The sequence below is a fragment of the Cyprinus carpio genome, chromosome A11, assembly GCF_018340385.1.
Source record: "Cyprinus carpio isolate SPL01 chromosome A11, ASM1834038v1, whole genome shotgun sequence".
NCBI classification, from domain to species: domain Eukaryota; kingdom Metazoa; phylum Chordata; class Actinopteri; order Cypriniformes; family Cyprinidae; genus Cyprinus; species Cyprinus carpio.
In genome coordinates this window covers 10,356,764-10,375,040 of record NC_056582.1, presented here as the reverse complement: position 1 = coordinate 10,375,040, position 18,277 = coordinate 10,356,764, and the positions used below count along the sequence as shown (strand labels likewise).

Below are 18,277 nucleotides of genomic sequence, written 5' to 3'. Positions count from 1 at the left end.
CTTAAAATTATACTAATTTAAATGAAAAATAAGTTCTCATGCATTTGAAATGTGATTTAAAAGCAGTGGTTGCCTCTAATTTTAAATGGCTCCAGATATTCTTTTCTTTTCTTTTCTTTTCTTTTCTTTTCTTTTCTTTTCTTTTCTTTTCTTTTCTAGGCCAGTTTGGAGCACATAAACATCTTGTTTTTTTTAGTCTGTCTTCTCTCTTGCTTAAAAAAAATAAAAAAATAAAAATCAGTTATCAGTATCAGAATCGGCCCATTTAATTGTAAAAATCTGGCAATCAGAATTTGCCATGAAAAATAATGATCAGTGCATGTCTATTTTTTTGTAAATAGCCTACAATGGTTTTCTCAAAGCGTCATAACTTTGATTGACTATTAAGAGGAAATCCAGAGTGAGTGAGTACACTGATCCACACGGATATCCACAGGTATACACACAGTGTTATTGTGTGTATATTTTCAATGACAATGTATATATATGGATGCTGTCCAACTTGACTGATTCTGATCGTAGTGGTGGGCCCCTTGAAACAAAAATGCCAGTGTTGATCTTTTTTTTTTTTTTTTTTTTTTTGTCCAAGTTCAGCCCTCCATGTGAAGCAAATATCTTTAAAAAGAATTATGTGCGGAGCATGCCCCGGACCCCCCAATTGAGGCAATTTTTCTCTACCTATGCAGTGTTCTCACCTTTTTTTTTTTTTTAACCCTTACCTGTTTGCATCCCTGTCTATCTAATGGTCTAGTCTGCGGGCTCTTGCTGCAGGTCAGCTGGTGGGCCTTCACCAAATACAGGTCAAGAGGTCAGGACAGGAATTCTCGTGCCCTGCTGCTATACAGCTGGATGATAAACAATCATCCACAAAAATACACCAGTGTAACAGCAAAGAAACATGTTTTATGTGATAAACTAGTAAAGCAACCAAACACAGCCCTGGGTTGCTCGAAGAGTCTGCTGTAATATTCAAGCAATTCCAGCTGTTTTCAAAGCCTTAATAAATTTTGAACAAACAAGATGCAACTTAAACATGAAATGAAGGATAATGCCTCAGTGTCTCAAGGCTAGAAGCTCAATTTCTGTGGATGTTTACTCACACACTTGCTCCCCCCAACCCCTCTTCTTTAACTGGGTCACAGTTATCGCCCCTCACTCAAACTGTCACCCACTAAAGCAAAACCATTTCATAGATGTTTAAATAAAGTCAAAAGTCTAAACAGCAACCTATCTTAGATAAAAATGGGTATTATGAATCGAATCAAACTCCTTTATGCACTTGACAGACATAAATTGAGCCTACCTTCAGGTGTCTTTGTTCTTTAAAGATTACATGGTTGATAATCCCAATCCCAGCAGGTGACTGTGTCTGTTAGTGGCAGTTTAAACTTTTCTGCAGATGTTCTATTGGTTAAGCCTGTTTGCGAGGAGTACTATTAGTGAGAGAGACGTGCTAACTCTGAGTGTAAGCCTGTATGCTAAAAATGTTTCAGATAGCTGCTGATGCAACAAGAGTGACAGGCACAATAGACTCACTTGCTCTCTCTTGCTCTTAAATTAGTTGACTAGTGTCTGTATGTGAACATACACACATTGACAACCAAAAAAACACTATTGAGAATGAACCTTTCTGTAAGTAGAATATAAAATCCTTTGCAAAAAATAAATAAATAAATAAATAAATAAATATATATATAAATAAATAAAATGTTTGTTTGTTTGTTTTTTCCTTGAATAAGCATGCATGAAACTGATCAAAAGTTATGATGAGGAGATTTATAATGTTACAAAGATCTCTATTTTAAATAAATGCTGTTCTTTTGAACTTTCAAAAGTCCTGAAAAAAAAATGTATCACAGTTTCCACAAAAATAATATAATAACGAGGAGGAGGAGGAATAATAATTAGTAGTCAAATTAGAACATTGGAATGATTTCTGAAGGATCATGTGACACTGAAGACTGAAGCTATGGCTGCTGAAAATGTAGCTTTATTATTACAGGAATAAATTACTTTTAGAAAAATAGAAAATAGTTATTTTAAGTTGTAAATATATCTGTGCAGTATACCTGGGTTTCATTTAGTTGCCTACTCGATCAGCTTTTAAGTTTTTTTTTCCCTAAATCTGCAGTTGCCCTTTTTTTTTTGCTTCACCCTATTAATGGTTGCTGAAGATAATTAAATCGTGATCTTCAATCTGAACAATAAAATTATATATATATGGTTGCTGTTCGGATTTATATCAAAGTATATATATATACAAGGATTATATATATATTATATATATATATATATATGTTATAAAGTATATATATATATATAATATTATATTATTGTTCGGATTTATTGTTCAAAGTAAAAGGGCATATAACAAGGGATATAAAATATATATATTAAATCCCTTGTTTTGTTATTTTTTGATTTGGGATTTTTGACTCATTAAACTCATTGGAGAGAAAGTAAAATACTTGAAATACTTGAAGAGGTTACAACAAGGAGAGATTAAAATGCATACATTTTCATATATTTGTAGTATTTATCCTTTAAAATCTAGAGCCAAAGCTGGTGGGTTTTTCATGGTATTTTTGTTCAAATATTTTTACTGAGATCTCTAAGGTAGAATGAGAATGTTTTTTACGCTCATGCACTGAAGAAATCGTCAGCACACGCTGCCATCTAGTGTTAGAGACCTTAATTTGCACATCCAATCACAATCATCTCTCATAAACCCTTGAAAATGGCCTCATGAGCTGCAGTGATTAAAACAGCTCAAACTGTTCAATTTAACTTTTGCGTATTTATGTTTTGCTAATTTCTCAATTTAAATTTAAAAAAGAAATCAAATATTAAAAATCGATTAAAAAAACAAAACACAATAAATTCCTCAAGATTTGAGAGACAGTGAGTGAAAGAGAGAGGAAAAAGTAAAAGGGAAAAATCACCTTACCTCTGTTCTCTCATAGGTCTTTTCATCTATCTTTCTTGCCATGCAGTGTTGTTCTCTGACGGGAGCACTTTGTGTTGGTCCCAGGAGGAAAGAATTGAAGGAAGTATGTAACACTTCCATCAGTTCTGATAGAGTGAGAGCAGCAGCTCTGGGAGCCATAGTCTTCACTTCTGAACAATAGTCTACAACAACAAAAATACACGTCGGTACAGGGACTTCATCCAATCCTTACATTTGGCCTTGATGTCTGGAGAGGTGTGTTTGGGGTTCTTTCTCCCATTTCCAAGGAAATTCATATCTCTGTGAACCTTACAGTTAATTCAATGAAATCCAATCCAAATGCAGTTCAAATAAAAAGAAAAGGGCTTGTTTTGGTTATTTTACTTAAATATAATAACACATGTACTAATGTGTCAGTAAAGGGATAGCTCACCCAAAAACTCAAACTTATCATTTATTTTTATTCATCTTCTTGATGTTTCCAACCTGTGTATTTTTTTTGCTATTCAGACAATCTTTTTATTATTATAATTATTATTTGTTATTTTATTTATTTATTTACTTATTTTTAAAATTGTCCTTTGTGTCCCACAATAGAAAGAAAGTCATACAGGTTTGGCGCAACATGAGGGTGAGTAAATGATTAGAGAACTTAAATTTTTGGGTAACATTCATTTACGTGTAAATCACAGTGTCATAGTTTGACTGATAGAATGAGAGTCCAAACAGCTGATAAAAACATTTTGTAAAGTGGAAAGCTGCGTTTTTCTTATAAACAAATCCATCAAGGGCTTTTACCGTTCTAACTGTTGCTTCTTGCCAAAATACAAATCCATCAATTGTTTATTATAAACATGCTGCTGTTTGCTTCACAGGATCTTAATTTGTGGACAGCAGTCATGTGGATTACTTGTGGATTATTGTGATATTTTTATCTCATTCTGACGGCACCCATCCATTGCAGAGGATCCACTGGTGAGCTTTGATGAAGAAGCAAACTCATCTCCATCTTGGATGGCCTGAGGGTGAGTAAATTTTAAGCAAATTTTAAATTTTGTGTGAAATGTTCCTTTATTAAGCTATAATAGCCTGCTTTTCTTCAAGCAAATGCACACTGCTTATGAATATATATTCAGCCACTAGGTGGCTGTGTTCACACAGAAACCCATTGAAGTTCATGTTTACATTCTCTTTCTCCATCTGTCTGTCTCTATTTATCTCCATGTTCCTTTGGCACTGGCCTTCCAATTTTAAAAAGCTACACATTTAAGATTAATACAGCCAGTTCTAACATTGAAAAGGAGTAATGCTTTTGAAAAAATGGGCCACTTGAAAGTACTGTAGTTATACAGTCAGAAAAGATAATAACAAAAAAAACAACAACATTCAAGTAGAATCTTTTTGCATGCCAACATTGCATGCCATCAAACTAATTTAATCATGTCTTTAAACCATCTGTAACCTGCCATTTTTTTCTAGCAATCTGAAGGAAAAAATACACAAAAATTGCTTATAGTATACTTAGTATATATGGGGTGCCCGCTGTGTTTCTCAGGGGGGAGTCGGTCTCAATCTACATGACTGACTCAATCAGGTCCAGTAGTCTGCCATGCTGCATCAGGAGGGGGAGCCCTGCTAACCTGCTACTTATATTACACATTCACTTGGAATAAATTACATCGTAGCAGCCGCGTACCCAAGAGAACGAGTGATAAATCTCAAGGGTTTGCTGTTTAATTGGTGCAATCTACGAAATTCTTGCGGAGTGCTGAAATCGTACCCGCTACAGATAATGGAGCTCCATGAGGGGCTTTAATCGAAAGGATTAATCAATCGTTCCAGACTGAAAGGAACAGGGAGTGTGTTGTAGGAAGAGAGATGGAGTGGGGGTGGGGAAGATAGGATCAATCTGTTTAGTCCTGTCTTTACTCATCCTGCCTGCAGTCTCCCAGCCTAGAGCAGGAGAGAGCCACTATCTACAAATCCCACCAGACTCCCAACCACACAGAGCGGCTAAAAATAGCCTGCTGATTTGACACATGCAAAGGCTTTATAGTGCAATCTGAGCTTAGTCCATATGAGCCGCTATGGATATGATCTCATCCTGTCACACCTGAGAGATCAGATCAAGACTGCACCCGTGTGCCTGAACATGTTAGCATTAATAAACAGAATCAGAATGTAATGCTGCCGATCACAGGCAGGTGAATAAAATGCTGGATCATGTGGCGCAGGATGGGACTGTGCTAATATGTCGTCAAGAAAGGAGACTGCCACACAGTGAATTAAAGTGGCAATAGTCCAAGGAGAAAATAGCAACCACTAGATATGTAGTTGCAGCATAATAACAGACTGATACAGACTGCTTGCCTCTGCAAAATCATTGATAGGATGTTCGGGTAGTTGCTGAGCCATTCTTAGCTAGGGCATGATCACTAGGGTGCTCTGGTTAGATGCTAGGTGGTTGCTATGTCATTTTGGGTGGTAACTAGGGCATTATGGTCTCTAGGGTGTTTCTAGGGTGTTCTGGGCAGTCGCTGATATGATTTTTGGGTGGTTTCTCTGAGCTTTGGTAGAGTTTTTTGAATGGTAGCATGAGTATTGTTAAGATATTATGGTTTCTAGAGTGTTGGTAAGGTATTCTTAGTGGTAACTAGGGCATTGTTAAGTTCCTGTTCCTGTGGCTCAGTGGTAGAGCATTGCATTAGCAGTGCAAAAGGTCATGGGTTCAACTCCCAGGGAACACACATACTGGTAAAAAAAAAAAAAAAAATGTATAGCCTGAATGCCCTGTAAGTTGCTTTGGATAAAAGTGTCTGCTAAATGAAAATATAATGGTTGATATGGTGTTTTGAGTGGTAACTATGGCATTGTTAAGATATTATGGTGGCTAGAATGTTGCTAGGGTTCTCTGCAAAAGACTTCAGCAGATGATTTTGCTAAACTAACACAACATGAAGCCATTAACTAACACAACATTAAAAAAATGACCATAGTTTAAAAACCTGGAATATTGAGTTAATACATATTAAAAATGCAAACCAACAAATTCTCACCTTTGAAAGGTTTTCCCATTTCATGAGGAGTTTAAATCTCAGCGGTTTTTACAACCAGAGGCTGCGCAATGTTGTGGCATCTTGGAAAACTCACTGATTTTGTAGTGATGAGTGATGACATGTTGACCGTTCCAAGATGGCAGTCACGTCAATGTGTCTGGAGCAGTCGAATGTTGCATCTATGTATACATATCTATAGATTGGTAGGGTCTGGTCTTTGCTAGGGTAACTTATAAATTCCTCTCAATATTTATACTACTACTCAGAGGTGGAAAGTAACGAATTACATTTAATCGCGTTACTGTAATTGAGTAGCTTTTTTGTGTACTTCTACTTTTTAAAGTAATTTTTAAAATCTGTAATTTTACTTTTACTTAAGTATATTTTGTTTGAAGTATTTTACCTCGCTACATTTTAAAACACATTAATTACTGAGTAAAAAAAAAAAATCGCTCCCTGGAAACTACGGCAGTAAATAATGGAAAGGAGGGCAAACTGGCGCTAAAATCACAAGAAAGATGCAGACGGACAAAACAGGCGTTAGTGGTGCAGACACCGCTGAAAACGAAACTCCGTCATATTCTGAAGTTGAACTCGAAGGAAATTAAGTGGACCCTTGGCCATATTTACGCTTTATTATGCAGTGTAAGCTGTGCTTACCTAGGGAGACCAAACTAGCAGCTTCTAAAATCCGACAAGACATCAACCCTTTGCAAGCATGTAGAGGTAAGCTAAATAATGGCGTCTTTGCATTGGTGGTTAAAATGAAGCTTTGACATTTTAGCAAGAGGTTTTGCACAAATTAGCCAAAAAGACAGTGGTGCTGAGTGTGCGATATATATCGTCTGCGATAATATCATAATTGTTTTAATGATGTGCGCGCGCATAGTGCGTTCTTTCACTGTGGTTCAGGCTGCTAAAATGCATTTAGAATGGTCACAAAATTGAAGATATAAGGGCAGAAAATTTACATATATAATTTCATATAGTAAATCAAAATCACACAAAGAATGCCGCCTTTTCCTCCAAAAATCATCATGATTACATAAAGGTTTTTATTTTTTATTTTATTTTTTTTATTTATTTATTTTTTTTTTACAACAGGTCAGTAAACAAGTTAATTAAGAGACTTGCGTTTTAGACACCACATTGCCTGTTTTTGCTCTATTTCTTCAACAAAAAGCAATTCCAAACACAGCCACCAAAGCACAGTTTTGCGTCTCTGAGCAACATGACAGTGTTTCGTTCCTGAATGAATCAACCGTTTAAATGATTTGGTTCAATCGCAATGACTCACTTATTAACAGTGACTTGCTGACACATACTGGCCATTTTAATTTCACATTCAAAGTATCTTTTGATTTTTTTTAAATAATTAATTTCTTATAATTTCAAATGAGTATTCACACTTCAACGTCTTGTATATCAGAACATTATACATGCATTTGTAACTGCAGGTTAAATGGATTCTTGTCCTGCACTAAACAGTGTGTAAATACATCTAAATGCCACGTCCGATGAAGCTTCTGCATTTCCTCTGCATTGAAAAGATGAGTTTGTTGATACTGATTTGCCTGGTAACAGCCCAAATGTCTTATTATTCTAAATAACTTATTCCTTTAATTAAAAACAACTAGTTTGATATTAATAGGCCTATCCAAGGGGTGCCAAACTCAGTTACTGGAGGGCCATAGCCCTGCAGAGTTTAGTTCTAACCCTGCTCCAGCACACATATCATGTAGTTTTCAAATAAGCCTAAATGATTAGATTAGCTGGATCAGGTGTGTTTAATTAGGGTTATATCTCAACTGTGCAGGACTGTGGCCCTCCAGGAACTGAGTTCGACACCCTTGGTCCCATTTTTGCCTCCCTCCCACTGTTAAAATGTAACTTTTTACTCTGAGTAAATTTTAAATGAGCTACTTTTTACTTTTACTTGATTAGATTTTTAGACTGGTACTTTTACTTGTACTTAAGTAAAATTTCATTCATGTAATGGTACTTTTACTTGAGTAGAATATTTTTGTACTCTTTCCACCTCTGCTACTACTACTGCTACGACTACTACTACTACTAATAAGAGAATAATAATAATAATAATATTTAAAAAAATCTATATTTTTACATTCTGCTTTCCTATTAATAAATGCAAATATTTCCAAATGTTCTGAGCTGTTTTGTAGCATGTAGCTTGGGTTATCTGGATGACAGTTGGATGGGGTTGCCTTCTGACTCAACCCAAAATCACCTGATTCTTGTCTCTGTTATATTGTGGTACCTTGAAATAGCTCAGGTCCCCCCCCTCAGTATACGTCTATAGGTTTTTCTGTCTATAAAAGTAACAGGACACCTCTACTTCTTATCAATCCACCTCCTCACTAATGTTTAATACTTAAGGGTTCAGAGTTTGTTCAGTTCTGTCTATGTAATAGTAATAGTGCACCAGTAATAAAGAAAAAAACAACAACAAAAATGTGTTTATTAATGGCATTTAGCATCTCAGGTTGTTGACGGCAAATGTAATGAATGATTGAATGTGCATGTTATTTATCTGATATCATCACAATGCCAACCAGCCAAAAAAAACTGCTTTATATAACCTAGAAAATGAGGCTATACGTGTGTAAATTGTATCACGGCAGCGAATATAAATGTATGAAGCTGTGATTCTCATATCTTCTATTGCTGCTGTCATTATGGCTACTGTCTTTGTTCTGTCCTGTTGGCATGGCAACTAAGTCAAGCCCTTGCTGTTATCAAAGCAAACCTATTGGGGCACAGTGTGTCAGCGTATATGTGTGTGTGTGTACTATCCTGCGGTAATGAAAACTGCAGTTTGGAGCGAGTGTGGCATAAAGATGCTGCTGCTATGTGTATGTATCTGATGTTCTACATGTCAGACTACATGACACAGATTCAGGAAGAACTATGAAAAAAATAGAGCAAAGCCTCAAGCATAGACCTAAAGTGGCTCTATCTATTAAAGCTCAAGTGCGTTTTTTGTTTTGTTAAGATACATTCTCATATCTCAAAACTAGTAAGCCAACCTTAGGTTAAATACTGTAACCATGTGGCTATTGTTCTGTTTTAACGCTCGACGAGTTTGACACGCCAACATTTGCTCAACCAATGGTGGGAATGTAGGGCGTGGGGCTGTTTGGTGAGTGTGCAGCAATTCTTTTTGTGATTATTTTTCAAGTCACTCCACTGTCACAGAATTTTTAATGAACCTTATGGTTCTTGTAAAAACAGCCATTCATCAATTACAAAAAAGTGCACATGGTAGAGCATAAAAAAAAATATAAAAAAAAATCACGATGATTAGTTCCTTTCCAGTAATGTTACGTCAATAGTTATAAATTTTCCTTTGCTGAGAAATTTCCTGGTGGTCTTTTCTGAAAGAAACTGCCAAGAATTGAAGCCAGACATTCAGTTACAGGCAGATGTTATCACCCTTTACACAATTTTCTGCACAACTGAATCATCAATGCCATATGTTTTCGGTTCCACAAAAGTACAGTTAATATGTAAGTATACAAACCGTATACAAACACTTAAATTTCAGACACAATTCATTGTTTTGATTTCAAAATGAAAGTAATGCAACTGGTGTATCTGAGATTCATCTAAAGGACATCCAGAAAGACAAAAAAAAATTCACTGTAATTCAACATTATGGAGTGAATTCACTCACTACTGTGAATAAACAGTGTTTTAGTGCCAGAACCTGCAAGTTATTTACCAATCACTTCCATTCACGCTAAGAATGATAACTCTAATGATAATTACATTAGCATCCATACCAATGTACAAAATCGACCTGTTTATTATAAGCGGCAGGCTGATGTTTTTGTTGTCTGTCACTTTAACTGCTCAAGCTCTTTAAAGTCAGATGGATTCTGATTGGCTTTTTTTAGGCTCAGGCTGGGCGAAACACAACCATGCAATGTTTTGGAGGACCGCCCAGGAGGCTACAACAATTCTTAATTAAGTCTAACAAGGCACAAAATGTGCTAAAATAGTGTGGTTTGGAAACATTCCATGCCGAACCAAGCCCGAGTGGAAATAATATTCTTAGAACCATTCGGCTCAGAGGTGGAAAAGCAACTATTGTCATTCTTTTTAGCACAAACATGTTTCCTTTTTTTTTTTTTTTTTTTTTTTTTTTTTGGTTTAAGGCCCAGTTAAGTTCACCAAACTGCAGCAAACTGCTGCTTCTTCAAGAATTCTTGATCACAATATGAACACAATTTGCATGATTACTTTTGTGAATCAGGTATTTAAGGAATAGTTCACTCAAAAATGAAAGTTTACTGAAAATTGACCCCCGCTCAGTCCATCCATTGTTTTATTCGTCAAAGCTCACCAGTGGATCCTTTGCAGTGAATGGGTGCTGTCAGAATGTGAGTCCAAACAGCTGATAAAAACATCACAATAATCCACAAGTACTCTACATGGCCCCAGTTCATCAATTCATATTTTATGAAGTGAAAAGCTGCGTGTTTGTAATAAACAAATCCATCATTAAGACATTTATGATCAAACTGTTGCTGTTTGAACTCTGTCTGATGGGACTGCAGATGATCCATTGGTGAGCAAGTGATATAATGCTATTTTTTTCCAAATCTATTCCGATGAAGAAACTCATTTATATCTTGTCCTAAAGGTGAGTAAATTAAAGGATTAGTTCATTTCCAGAATAAAAAATATATCTTGTCCTAAAGGTACTTTCCCCTATGCTGCGTCATCCGATATGTTTATGTCTTTCTTGCAGCTTCAGTTACGAGGAGAAATTACGAGTTTTTTAAAAAAAAAACATTTATATACTTTTACAAAGGATCTTTTTTCACGATTGTGGGATGAGTTTTGAAGTTGAAAGAGGAGGAACAATTAGTTGAAGTTGGAGGAGAAAATTAGATGAAGTTTTTTGCCCCACCCTAACTTTTTCAACTGGAGTACTCTACCTTTCCAACGTGATTACGTCATGCGTGAATTTGTGGATGTGCATCGCGGAGCTGGGGTGAGTCAATTATCAGGAAATTTTTATTCTGGAAATGAACTAATCCTTTCAGCAAATTTTCATTTTTGTTTGAACTTTTCCTTTAAAACTATGCAGACAGCATGTGTGAGTAAAAGTCGCCATCAGTGGCCACAATGTGTTCTTTACAATGTCTGAATATTACATATAACATATTTGCCCTCGAATAACCTGTTGTCTTTTTGTTATCACAAACGCAAGGTTAGAGAGTGAGTGGGTAACTAGATGTAAATTGGTGTGTCATCAACACAGCTGTTTATTTCCTGCTCTCAAGGGTCCTCTCTCAATTAAACTCTAATCTGTTGTTTTACTTTGAAACGGTCAGCACAGTTCTAACCATCCACTTATTCATGATTACATGCAGCTTTCATGTCACATAAATAACTTTAATCAGCCATACTCCATCTTAATTCCCCTATTCCGGTAAAAGCCCATGACATTTTCAATTACTGCAGGTGGGCAGTGATGGGGGTCTCTCGTACATTCACACTGAGCATGTATGAGAACGAGGAGGAGAGAAAAAAAAAAAACAGCCTGCTCATATCATAATGAAACAACACACAGTGCCTGTTGTTTTTTCCCAGAAGCCATGTGATCAGTTGCCATGGGAATGGTGCAGAGACCCACTTCAACTGGCATTGTGCTTTCACAGTCTTGGCTGGAGAAGCACAGTCACCTACAAAATACAGCCCCTTATTTAATGTCAACAGCTCACCTTTTTCTTTCCAAACCTGCATGTCCATTGCCACAAATTCTCACATTTGTACTTTTGGTATTTTAATGGCACAGGCAGATTTGATCGATTGTGTGATATATGAATGGAGCAGCCCAGCTTGTCTTTGTCATCCATTAGCTTGCCGGATCAGTTGTTACCCTTCCCTCAGTTATTAATGTGAGAGCTACTATTTCTCTCACAGCTCCCTTTCAGCTAAAGGCACATTCTTACTGCATTGCATAATTTTCCGGCTGTGGTGTGACCTAGTTCTCCTGATGTACCACATACACACACACACACACACACACACACACACACACACACACACACACACACACACACAGAGGGCCACATGGCAACAACCTGCAGCTACTTATGTACTTGTATTTATTTTAGCACTTGTCAATCAAAAAGTTTTACTCAAATTAATTACAATATGTTGATTAATTGCCAATTAATCACATATACTATGATTTACTGAAAGCCCCACAATGAAGAACATTCAAAGACATTACTGTTACATTACTACAAGACATTACTGCTTATGAAAGTATTGCATAGACATAAAATAGTCAATATGTTGCTTGTTTTATTTCCATATTATTGAATATAAGCCTATAAATGACCTACCGTCCACAGAAATCCATTTTACAGTAGGGTTTGCATACAGAAGGTGCTCATGTTCAATATTTGTAATGGTTGTACACATGCAATTGGGCGTCTTTGGTGTCACATCCTGCTAGTTTCCATCATTTCGCCCCAATGTATACTTTAGAAAAATTAGTTCAACTTTTAAAACAAGCCATGAGATTTTTATTTTAATTTTTATCACATTTGTGTTTATCATTAATCATTTATTAATCAGGGGTAACCTGTTTTTGGGATTTGTGTTTTAACTTATTTCAATAAGATTAGTTTTATTTTTTAGTGAATTTAACACCGCAACACCTCTTTGTTGGCTCCAGATTGCAGGTGCGCAAGCATCAAATGAATTATTAATGTCTTACCTGCAAGGAAGCCGAAATGAGATGCAGTTTTTTCTCTATCCCCTGGTGCTGCAAACATCTGACTGAAAGACCTTGGAGTATTTACCTTTAATATCACATTGTATTTCTGTTCACGTACAACATGTTCTTTTGGGTGAAGATGTGTTGTGGCGGATTATCTCTGAATTCAATCACACCATTGCACAGTGGTGTTATGGTTTGTTTTAGCTTAACACCACTGTGGTTGCTAAGTAACCTCTCTCACTATCATTTGTGTATTCAGTTCTCTCCCTCGCTCTTTCTTTGTTTATCAGACACAAAATCAGCTAAGCTTTATTGGCATGACCATGAAGGATTACAGTTGTGGCAAAGCATAAAAGTGATAGATACATAGTGGATATTGCAAACAAAAATGTGAACATAAAGTTAAGGATGAGAATAAAAGATTACAAAATATTCAGATTAGATGTATTAGGGTGAAATAGGATTATATATATATATATATATATATATATATATATATATATATATATATATATATATATATATATATATGTATATAATGTATATGTATATAATATATATATATATATATATATATATATATTTTTTTTTTACATATATACAAATGTATATGTATACATATACATTTGTTTGTTTGTTTTGTTTTGTTTTTTACATTTTTTTTTTCTTTGTTATGCAAATGTCAAGGAAACATTCAGTTTGATCATTATGCAGACATTATGGAAATGTTACTTTTGAATGATCTGTGAACATTTTTGCATAAAAAAGGTTAGCTCTAACTAAAACATTTCAGGGAAAAAAGTTTCATAAACAATGTATAAATAATGTTTTTGTGCTAATGTTTTGAAAACATTTTAAAGACCAGATAGCTTTGAATGACCATTCTAATAACACTAGTGGAGGAACACTTGTTAATAAATTGTAAAATTGAAAGAACCTTGCCAGAACATTAGCCAGACTTCTGAGAACATTCTTTGTTAGCTTGGAAGCGTCAGTCTTGTGGCGTGTGTTTTACATTAGCTTACCCAAAAATGAAAATTCTGTCATCATTTACTTACCCTCAGCTTGTTCCAAACCTGTATGAGTTTCTTTCTTCTGCTACACATGAAAGAAGATCTTTTGAAGAATGTTGGTAATCATTTAGTTGACGGTAGCCATTGACTTTCATAGTATTTTTTTCCAAACTATAGAAGTCAGTGGGGAAAGAAAGAATTTCAGCTAAGCTTAGCAAACATTTGAAAATACATACAAATCAACTCTTATGTGCATTTCCATATCTTTTGTATTCATTACCTTGATTTCATAGTAGACACCACTGGATAAAGCATTAGAGTATGTCAGTTCTGCTTCAATCAAGATGAGAAATCCTGGAGCCTATACAATTTTGGGAAAAAATATGAAATCCATTTTAACAGATTTGAACCAAAATACTAAGTCCATTCTGCCAAAGTCTGCAATTATCAGACGATTGACCAAGAGGGCAGCTACAAAAATGCAAAGAGCTGCAGAGCTCTGAAACAGATTGTCTGGACATAAATGATTTCATGAGCACTGAACAGATTCAGAATTTTTTTTTCCTTCCAACTCTAACAGAGTTTTTTTCATGGTTATGTAACAACTAAAGTTTTTCGGAATGAGTTATGGGTCCAAAGTTGAGCTCTTTGGCACAGCAGACCCAGATAACATTATCTGGAAAATCAAGCATAGTATCACATTCTGCATTTTGAATGTATATGTTCATAACTATGCTGAATTTGTTGTCTTTTATTTTCCAGTGGGAGTTGGTAGAGTATTATGCTTGCTGTCCCTCAGGCTACAGCTCGATGCATAGTAAGCTGATTTGAGGGCAGAGTCGTGCAGTGTGAGGTAATTTAGATTGTCGTCATGATGAAGCAGATACCCTGTACATACTAAGCCTGTAGCTGTATTTTTCACAACTTTAGTTGGATTCTAGCTGCTCTAAGCTGATCATTATCAGGTTCAAGATGGTTATTAGCCAGCTAAGTAGCTGTAATGCTGATGCAAAAACCATCTTGACCACATTACACTGGCATGACCAGCTGGTTTCTGGTTTGTATCTGGTCCAAGATGGTCTACCATTACTTATTTACAAACTTGAACCAGCTAGAAATGCACTTTGCTTAAGATGGATTGTCCAACAGAATATTGTATTTATTTCAGCCAACTGTAATTTTATATTTAAATGTACATTCTTTATTATTATTATTATCATCAAATATTATGCTAAAGAAATGGCTGATTTAATCAGGAATTAAGAAAATGGCTCTCTTTATGAATGGGCCATTGAATCATTGGTTTACCAGATTTGTTCAAAATGTGGATTCATTAAGAAATGAATCACTGCTGTTTGTTGCTCTGAGACGCACAACAGTTCTGCTGTGGCTTTATAGGTAATATTTTCATCTTAAAAATTGAGCAAAATCAGACAATATTGTGGCCTATCTAAAATATAACACAATATTATCTTCTTATTTACTGAAATGTTGTTTAAAAGCATATTTGCATTTGTGCTATTCGGGACAAAAATAACACTCATGTGATATACAGGTCTGGGCAGGGAGAGTAATTAATAATAATTAAATTGTGTTATTTTTCTATTTGACTATTCAATTAAATTAACACACTAAAACAACAGCTATAGAAAATACACACACACACACACACACACACACACACACACACACACACACACACACACACACACACACACACACACACACACACATGTTTGTTTTTGTGAAAAGTGGGGACATCCCATAGGCGTAATGGTTTTATACTTTACAAACTGTATATTCTATTGCCCTACACCAACCCTACACCTAACCCTACCCCTTAAAGGAAACATTGTGCATTTTTACTTTCTCAAAAAAACTCATTCTGTATGGTTTATAAGTGTTTTGAAAAATCGGGACATGGGTTATGTCCTCATAAGTCAACCTCTCCTTGTAATACCTGTGTCATACCCATGTCATTATACAAAGTTGTGTCCTGATATGTCACAAAAACATGCACACATATATATATATATATATATATATATATATATATATATATATATATATATATATATATATATACCAAGTTTTTTTATGTATATATATATGTGGCAGGCTGACAGGTCTTTAATATAAACTGATGATACTCTTAGCATTAAACTACTTGTCACATGCTGATTGGTTCATGTTGCATACGCAGCCAATGAGCTTGCTGCTTTACATTTAAATGGCTGGTTAGCATTCACTCGCATGCTTTCAGAGTTCCTCTGAAACCCTCCACCTCCCCAGCTCCACCTGTATAGATCTGCTACGGGTTATATTATATGCTATTTGTGCAGCAGCAGTATATCTTAAATACTCACAGCAAAATATGAGCATATGTATTGGCATTAGCAAGTTCATGTACTTGCTTACAGCAGTAGCAGCAATAATCTACAAATACAGCAATAACCAACAGCAGCGTAGCAGATCTATTCTTGTCAAGTCAAATACATTAACATTGTTATATCCATTACCTTGCTAAAATCTTCAGAGAGTTGTCATGATATATATATATACTAGGGCTGTCAAATGATTAATCATGATTAATCACATCCAAAATAAAAGTTTTGTTTACATAATATATGTATGTGTACAGGGTATATTTATTATGTATATATAAATACACACACATAAATTATATATTTAGAAAATATTTACATGTATATACATTTATATATTTATATTCTTATATTTATATTATATATAAATATATTTAATATATGAACATAACATATTCTCCTTAAATATATACATGCATGTGTGTGTATTTATATATACATAATAAATATACACAGTATACACACATATATTATGTAAACAAAACTTTTATTTTGGATGTGATTAATCGTGATTAATCATTTGACAGCCCTAATATATACAGTGTATATATATATATATCCCTAATATATACATATATATATATTATATATATATATATATATATATATATATATATATATATATATATAACACACATATTGTATTGTATATGTGTACCTACAGTACCTAGCGTGAACCCAAGCAGCACAACATGTCCTGTTGTTGGTTACTGCAAGGTGATTTACATGGTAGACAAAGCTTTTATCATTCAAACTACAACAGAAAACTCACAGTTCAACAAATCATTCAGTCTGAGCTACTGTATTTCACACACAATCACAAATCCCATGTGTAACTCACAGTGTTTAGAAGAATATTCAAACATGCATAAACACACGCTCTCATCTCTGAGCTTACTGAGTCTGTCACAGGAGCTGGTCTAACAGAGCACTGTTGTTCCCTGTTCTCCTTTATTAACGACACTAGAACACAGCGTTCCAGTGAGAGCACACTTTTCCTGGCTGTCTCATTTAGTCTATAATTACTGTTAATGTTCTCAGAGGCAGCTCCATTGTATGACGCACACTGGTGGTAGGGCTAAACAAATTAAAGAGGGAGAGGAGGAAAAAAATAGAGCAGTAAATCAACATGCAGGAGACAAACAGCAGTGATGAGAGCCGTATCTGCTCCAGGGGTCTATGGCTCAGTGTCCAGCAGTGTCATATTGGGCACCTCTGTTGGTAAAATGACCTCTATGGTTCTGACCTGCTAACATAAAGGTACACTATCCAGAATTGCCACAGAATTGATTAGTAAACAATTTCACAACCCCTCTTATTCAGTGTTTTATGAAATCTAAGATTAGTTTTAAAAGCACAGTTAAAGGAATAGTTCACACAAAAATGAAAATTTGCTGAAAATGTTTTCACCCTCAGGTCATCCGAAATGTAGAGTTTGTTTCTTAATCGGAACAGATTTGGAGAAATGTAAAATTACATCACTTGCTCACCTATGGATCCTCTGCAGTGAATGGGGGTCATCAGAATTAGAGCCCTAACAGCTGATAACATCACAATAATACAAAAGTAATCCACATGACTCCAGCCGTCAATTAAGTGAAGTGAAAATCTGTGTTTGTAAGAAACAAATCTATCAGTAAGGTTTCAACTTACTTAGGTTTTAAGCAAAATACGAGTTCATAAGTCTATCACCTGTTGTCCTCTCATACCCACATATTTGTTTATAACAACATGCTTGATCTGTGCATATACTGATATCTCCTGATTAAGACCAGACAACTTTTTCACTGGAGACAGCAATATTAGTAATAGCGGACTTTTTTTAGCTGAAAGCTTAATAAAGGATTTGTTTCATACGGTTTGATCAATAATGTCTTAATGGATTTGTTTATTACAAACATGCAGCTTTTCACTTCATAAGACATTAATTGATAGACTGGATTGCTTGTGGAATATTGAATGAGCTGATTGAACTCTAATTCTGACGGCACCCATTCACTCCAGAGGATCCATTAGTGAGCAAGTGATGTAATGCTAAATTTCTCGAAATCTGTTCTGATGGCTTGAGGATGAGTAAATTGTCCAGTTTTTATGTTTTGGTGAATTATTCCTTT

The 18,277-nt window shown here is 35.1% G+C and overlaps 1 protein-coding gene across 6 annotated transcripts in view; it reads right to left on the bottom strand.

Moving 5' to 3' along the window:
* Positions 1-13,253, bottom strand: part of LOC109061644 (calcium-activated potassium channel subunit beta-2-like) — a 29,862-nt gene extending 16,609 nt beyond the window's left edge. For 3 of the 6 annotated variants that reach the window (XM_042766178.1, XM_042766179.1, XM_042766180.1), the window contains exon 1: positions 2,948-3,456. In XM_042766178.1, coding sequence (XP_042622112.1) covers positions 2,948-2,973 — 26 coding nt within the window. In that variant the 5' untranslated portion in view covers positions 2,974-3,456. Of the gene's footprint in view, positions 1-1,303; positions 1,610-2,947; positions 3,457-12,763 lie in introns of those variants that run through there. The other 3 variants (XM_042766176.1, XM_042766181.1, XM_042766182.1) reach the window with 3 other exon arrangements.
* Between the last annotated feature and the right edge of the window lie 5,024 nt (positions 13,254-18,277).